Source organism: Gekko japonicus, unplaced genomic scaffold, assembly GCF_001447785.1.
Source record: "Gekko japonicus isolate JY-2015 unplaced genomic scaffold, Gekko_japonicus_V1.1 scaffold5087, whole genome shotgun sequence".
Classification (NCBI taxonomy): domain Eukaryota; kingdom Metazoa; phylum Chordata; class Lepidosauria; order Squamata; family Gekkonidae; genus Gekko; species Gekko japonicus.
The window spans coordinates 46,627-53,697 of NW_015163240.1; the positions used below are offsets into that span (position 1 = coordinate 46,627).

At 50.5% G+C, this 7,071-nt stretch overlaps 1 protein-coding gene across 1 annotated transcript in view; it reads left to right on the top strand.

The window, feature by feature from the left end:
- LOC107106983 (class I histocompatibility antigen, F10 alpha chain-like) overlaps positions 1-3,430 on the top strand; it is a 30,716-nt gene extending 27,286 nt beyond the window's left edge. Inside the window, exons 8-9 of the mRNA XM_015407198.1 lie at positions 1,593-1,626; positions 3,344-3,430. Of these exons, the coding sequence (XP_015262684.1) occupies positions 1,593-1,621 (29 nt within the window). The 3' untranslated portion in view covers positions 1,622-1,626; positions 3,344-3,430. The remainder of the gene's footprint in view (positions 1-1,592; positions 1,627-3,343) is intronic.
- Positions 3,431-7,071: the final 3,641 nt, after the last annotated feature.

The following is a 7,071-nucleotide window of genomic DNA, read 5'->3' on the forward strand; positions in this document are numbered from 1 at the left end:
GGAAGCAACTTACCCTCCCTCTTCTCCTGCCTCCTCCTGGCTGAATGAAGGCCGGAAGCGGGGCGGTCGGAAGCAGGGGGCGGGGCTTCGTCATGTGCCCCGCCCCCGTACCTCACCCGGGGGAACTGCGATCCCCCGCGATCCCCCACGAAATGACCTCTGGTCCACATACTCCCACACACACGATCTCAGATGAGCTGGCAATTTGCGATGGGGGAAAGTACTCTTTAGATTAGGCTTCTCTCTTTCTTTTCGACTGCAACCCGAATGTGAATTGGGTCTACTTGAATAAATGTAAGTTTACCCCTTTTTTTTTGCAGTATACTTCTTGGGCTATTTATTTACTGCACTCAGGATCACGCTTCTATGACTGGGCAAACTCTGCCATATTAACCAAGTATCCCAATATGCAGAAGGTCCCAGGTTCAATCCCCGGCATCTCCAGTTCAAAGCATCATGTTGTAGATGATGTGAAAGACCTCTGCCTGAGACCCTGGAGAGCCGCTGCCAGTCTGAGTTGACAATACTGACCCTGATGGACCAGTGGTCTGATTCAGTATAAGGCAGCTTAGTGTATTCATGTGAATTCTTCGGCTTGGTGTAGTGGTTAAGAGCGGTGGACTGTAATCTGGAGAACCGGGTTTGATTTCACCCTCCTCCACATGCAGCCAGCTGGGTGACCTTGTGTCAGTCACAGTTCTCTCAGAGCTGTTCTCTCAGCCCCACCTACCTCACAGGATATCTGTTGTGGGAGAGGAAGGGATGGAGATTGTAAACTGCTCTCTCTTGAGTGAAAGGCGGGGTATAAATCCAATCTCCTCCTCCTCCTCTTCTTCCTCTTCCTCCTCCTCAGGGCTGTGGAGCAAAGAGAGACCTCTCTCTTCTCAGAGGGTTTTGGGGAGGATGATCAACACACACACCCCGACTATCACAAGTTCTCTTCTCTTTCAATTCAGTGTTTTAAGGCGGATAGATCAAGATGGGTAGCCGTGTGCAATGCTCCCTCTAAGCTGTGGAGTCTTGTGAGCAAAAATTCTACTTGGCAAGCTACCGGCATTCAAGTTGTGAGCGAGCGATTTGGCTACTGCGTAAATTAGTTTGCTCTGGAGCCCTCCTTCCTGAGCTGAGACAAAAACGTGTGAGCCGGAGGCTAAAAGACTGTGAGCTAGCTCACCCTGACTCAGCTTAGAGGGAACCCTGGCCGTGCTAGTTTGTAGCAGTAGAAAAGAGCAAGAGCCCAGTACCACCTTAAAGACTAACAAAATTTGTGGCAGGGTAGGAGTTTGTGAGTCACTGCTCACTTCTCCAGATAAGGGGGGGGGATAACAACCAGTAGCAGACAGAGTGCTAGAGTAGGACTCTGGGCGACCTGGGTTCGAATTCCTATTTCTGCCACGTAAGCTCGCCAGGTGACTTTGGGCCCATCACGAACTCTTTGCCTGGCCTACCTCACAGGGTTGTGAGAGAACAGAGGAGGGGAGAAATATGTCCCAAGCGGCTTTGAATCCCAACAGGGGAGAAAAGCAGGATATAAATAAATAAATCGACATGAGGGCTGAGGGCCTCAACAGTTCTCCTTTCTTTTCATGCAGGGAACAATCCAGACCCCCAGCAGCCTTAAATGCGGTAAGTGATAGAGGATGGGGAGGGGTGTAATCAGGGGAAGGGGGGTGGCCAAGGCTCCAGAGCAATAGAGGGTGGGGAGGGGTGTAATCAGGGGAAGGGGGGTGGCCAAGGCTCCAGAGCAATAGAGGGTGGGGAGGGGTGTAATCAGGGGAAGGGGGGTGGCCAAGGCTCCAGAGCAAGATACCAGCTGCAATTGTCACATTAAGGGCAAAATCCTTCTTCTCATCCCTCTGCCCCAGCCTTAAGCAGTCCTTTCCAGAAATGAAATGGTCACAGGGAGATGGAAGTCAGGAATTTCCAGATGAAGGAGATCAGAGACCTCTTCCCCTCTGAGCTTATGGAACGCACTGCTGCAGGATTTAGCAGTTAGGCAAGTGGCTGTTAAAAGGAGGACCCGATTGGCCTCTTACCTGATCAGAAGGGAGGGGCTGTGGCTCAGTAGAGCATCCACTTGGCATGCAGAAGGGCCCAGATTCGATCCCCAGCATCTCCAATTAGAAGGACCAGGCAGGGGGTGATGGGAAAGACAGTCTGAGACCCTGGGGAACTGCCGCCAGTCTGAGTAGACAATACAGACTTTGATGGACCAGCAATCTGATTCAGTATAAGGCAGTTTCATGGGTTCATGAACCTGGAAGTGGGCCTGTCCATATAAGGACATATAAGGCCTATAAAAGCCTTCAGCGCCCACTCTAGGAGCTCAGTTGAGTCGGGCTGCCCAATTTGACTGAGCTTACTCTTGGAGCCCACTACTGGCTTGCGGCCCCACCTGTGTGAGCTTCAAATGAAGGTTGAAGGGTTCAAAGAACGACACGACACAAACAGCTCTGCAGAAATCTGTATGAAGTGTTCTCACTTCACAGCCTTTTATCAAGAATCTCTTCCCCCCTTTCTTTTTCGGAAAGTTACAAGCATAGCTATGATATCAGGAATGTGTGTTCTGCAGACAGCCTCACTGTCTTATCTCTTCCCGTCTCTCTGCCAAGTATATCTTCTCACGTTGAAGTCAGCAGATGTTTACCTTGTGCAATTAGCACTCTGGCTCTCTGGTTCCCAATGTCCCTGCGGGAGCAGTGAATCTCCGGGCTTGCCACACAGAGAAAACTGTCCCTCCATTCAAAGGCATTTAAATGCCTTCAGAGCTCACATGGGTGGGGCCACAACCTGGTAGTGGACTCCGATTGCATTTAAATGCCTTCGGAGCTCAATTCTGGGTGGCCCGCCAGACCTGGAAGTAAGCTCTGAAGGCATTTAAATGACTCTGGAGCCCAAGAACATATCTCCCATGAACCTCCATGAAAAACATGGAGGTTCGTGGGCGGATCGTGGGAGACACGTTCTCCTGAACCTCTGGTTTGCGAACCACAAACCAACCTGGTTCGTGCTTGAACCGTGGCTCGTTTTTGGGTTCGTGCCCATCCCTAGTGATGACTCCTGGAGTAAGCAAGGGGACTATTCCTTACATGCAGCAGGAAAGGGATTTACCATCCTAACGGTGCATACAACTGTGTTTCAGGAAGAAGCTTCAGTCCAAGAGTTCCTCGCCTTCTCCCTCTGCTGGGGCTGCTGCCTCTGCTCTTGTGCCATGGGGTAGAGAGGTGGGCTGAGATCCCACCAGAGTGACCAGACTCCTGCCCATCAGAACTTGACTCCTGGAGTTGCGTCACCTGAGCGTCACCCCACTCAGGTTCTCTCTCTCTCTGTCTTAACTCTGTAGCGTGATCCCTCTCACCATCGACACCACAGAAATGGCAGCTCTCCAGGTTCAAGACGGAAGAAGCAAAGAGGACCCGTGTCTCTCCTGGACCCCCTCTCTCTTCTGGATTCAGCAGCTGCCTTTCTGAGGGCATCACCTCCTCTATGCTCTTGGGAACTAGGCCACCAAGAGATCAAGCTGCAGAGACCTTAGCTGGACTTCAAGATTTCTTTCTGGCAAGGCCAGACCAAAGATACGTTGGTATCAGGAGGTGGAATTATTCAACCGGATCCCTCCGGTGCGGGACTGAATTTGTATTTAACTCAGGAATCTGACAAAGAGAGCTTCGGCTCTCAAAAGCATATACCCCAGACTTCCTGCCGTTCTCTAAGGTGCTACTGGAATCGAATCTAGCTGAATCGTATTTAAATCACAAAATGGGACAGAAAACTAGCCTCCTCCCTGATATTGAGAAAGTGGCATCCCCTTGATACGAAAGGGAAATGACATCTCTTCTAAGCCCTCATGTAACTTTACTTTCCCATGGAGTCTCCATCCAACATGAGAATGAGATGGCTTATGGAAAAGTGAAAAGTTTGCGTAATTACGCCGAAGGATCTGCACATGAAGATCTCCTTTGGTGTGTTCTGGCTATACTTATCCACACCAGAGGAAATCTTCCTCTTCTGTGCATTCGAATTCTTAGATTGTGTTTGCTTTTTACCCAGTGTCGCGGGCAGTGGCTAGAAAGGTTCTCTAATGGCTGCCACCACTCTGGTATGGGCCTCTTCTGGAGGCTCATACCCCCAGGGGTCATTTCCTGCAGGAGCGCACGGGAGCGGAGCTCCAGCAGTAAAGAGCCCAGGGGGCAGGCACATGCAACAAGCCCCACCCCCTGCTCCCAGCAGCCCTCAGTCAGAGCAAGAAGCAGCCAGGTAAGTTGCAGAGCCCCCCCTGGTCCCCGGTCCAAAACAGTCCAGTGGCACCTTTAAGACCCAAGTTTTATTCAGGGACAAGCTCTCCCTCCTCTGCGAGGACAGATCTGCATGTCCATTCCTCCCCCCTCAATAGCTAGCAATCCAAAACAGTCCAGTGGAGCCCGAGCGGTGGCTGTTGCCTTCTGACACACTTCATAATAATAATAAGTTATGCTAATGAGTTACGCTAATGAGCTCCTGCACCTCTTTTTCTACGAAATGACCCCTGGCCACAAGGGATAGATGGAACACCGTGTCTCTCTGGGGCAGTGATGCTCTGTATTCTTCGTGCTTGGGGGGGGCAACAGTGGAAGGGCTGATGGAGTTCTGGCCCCACTGGTGGACCTCCTGATGGCACCTGGGTTTTGGTCACTGTGTGACACAGAGTGTTGGACTGGATGGGCCATTGGCCAGATGCAATATGGCTTCTCATATGTTCTTATGTCTGTGGCAGTGATGCTCTGTATTCTTGGTGCTTGAGGGGCAACAGTGGGAGGGCTTCAGAGTTCCGGCCCCACTGGTGGACTTCCTGATGGCACCTGGGTTTTGGCCGCTGTGTGACACAGAATGTTGGACTGGATGGGCTATTGGCCTGATCCTACATGGCTTCTTTTCTGTGCCTATTTGTGGGGCAGTGATGCCCTGTATTCTTGGTGCTTGAGGGTCAACAGTGGGAGGGCTTCTGGAGTTCTGGCCCCACTGGTGGACCTCCTGATGGCACCTGGGTTTTGGCCACTGTGTGAAATGGGAGTGTTGGGACTGGATGGGCCGCTAGCCTGATCCAACATGCCGTCTCTTATGTTCTTGTGTTCTTAGTCACTATCTCAGGCTAGAATAACCAATTCAAGATCCCTGTGGACGAACTGCTTCTGCCGGGTTTGTTTTACCCACCTCCTTTACGGTTTGGGCAGCCCCTCCCAATATCATAAATTGCCATCATTATTATTGGCTGGAATCTTTCTGTATCTAAACCATCGTTCTTATAAATTAAATGTTGGCTTTCGTTTTGTGTGTGTCCATTGTTATTCCAAATTACCAGGAAATATGATCCAGGCGTGTCTTTCAAGAGCAGCGAACCAAGCACGTGATCTTGCATCAGTATGTTGGCAATAGGAGCCGCCTAATCAGGTAGTTCCCAGAGGTGGAATAATAGCTGATCTGGGTGGTCTGTTGCCGTTCCCACAATGGGCATTTTGCCCTTAATACCTCCCAAGTGGCCAGGGGCAGCGGCAGTCTCAGCTTCTTTGTAGGTCTGCCTGTTCCAGTCATCTCCTTTGAGACGTGTGTAGCTAATAAGAAGCAGTGAAAAACTCCCTTGCAAAACCCAGGCCCCACAGCTGGGCTTTCAGACCTGAGAGGGACTATATTCAATCTCCCATCAGCAGACTAGTCCCACGTCCCTTGAGACTTCGTTAAAGAAAGGCACCGCTAAAAGTGCCTTAAACAAATAAAGACCTTGTGGGAGAGAAGCTATTTACGAGCCAGCCTTCTGGGGGCACGGCCGCTTGGGTCGACATCCGGTTGTTTTTGAGTCCAGCGCTCGAGTTATTGGTCCCAACGGGGATATTTAGAACAATCCCAGGAGGTCTGGGGAGAAGAAGAAATCACTGTGATTTTGATAATAATACGGGGAGAATCGCACCTGTGACCTCCCGGTGTTTCTGCACGATTCCTTGGGGACGTGTAGCCTTGGGAGGAGAAATGTTTACATGAATTCACTAATGCAGGTTCATACTCTGATTTGTGTCAAGCAAGCGGGAAGGGCCTGAACTTTAGCAAAGAAAAAGTTAATCGGAGTCCGGATCACAACAGGCTCCCTTCACGCCCAAGGGAGATTAATTGCCTCCGAACAGCCGAAGGTGCTTTCTGCTGGATCAGGCAGGTCATCACACAAGAAGCTGTGCTTCTCTTTACTCGGGGATCCTTTGATAGAAAAGGAAGGGAGAGAGTCATAAAGGTAAAGGTTCCCTTGCTCGAAAGCCAGTCGAGTCCGACTCTAGGGTTGTGGTGTTCATCTCCGTTTCAAAGCCGAAGAGCCAGCGCTGTCTGAAGACGTTTCCTTGGTCATGTGACCGGCATGACTAAACACCAAGGCGCAGGGAACGCTGTTACCTTCCCACCAAAGTGGTACCTATTTATCTACTTGCAATTTCTTGCTTTCGAACGGCTAGGTTGGCAGGAGCTGGAACTAGAGATGGGAGCTCACGTGGCAACCCAGGTCTTGGTGGAGTCATGGTGGAGGATTATTTAGCTTTCATGGATATATTTGATACAGCCAAACAAAACTTAGCAGAGAACTCTCATTCATTCAGACATGCTCCCTATGCACATGATGTAAGTTTGGTGTGGTGGTTAGGAGCACGCACTCTTAATTTGGGAGAACCAGGTCTGATTCCCCACTCCTCCACATGCAGCTGATGGGTGACCTTGGGCAAGCCACAGTTCTGTTATGTCCTGGCCCCGGCACGGATTGACCCAGCTTGAAACCCAGAACAGTAGATAGCTAGGATCCTGGAAGGAACCTATAGACCAGGAGTCACACTGTAAATAGCCTATCACGGGTAGCGGATGTATGTGGGGCGTGATGTTGTGCACGGATTTAAGCAGGGCTTAGAGTGGTCTTAGTTTGAGCTGATTCACAAATAAAGCATGAGCTGATTACCACACGCCTCTCGAACCCAGTACATTTCAGTTCTCTCAGAGCTCTTTTCTCAAGAGTTCTTTCAGAGCTCTCTCAGCCCCACCTACTTCACAGGCGAGAGGAAGGGAAGA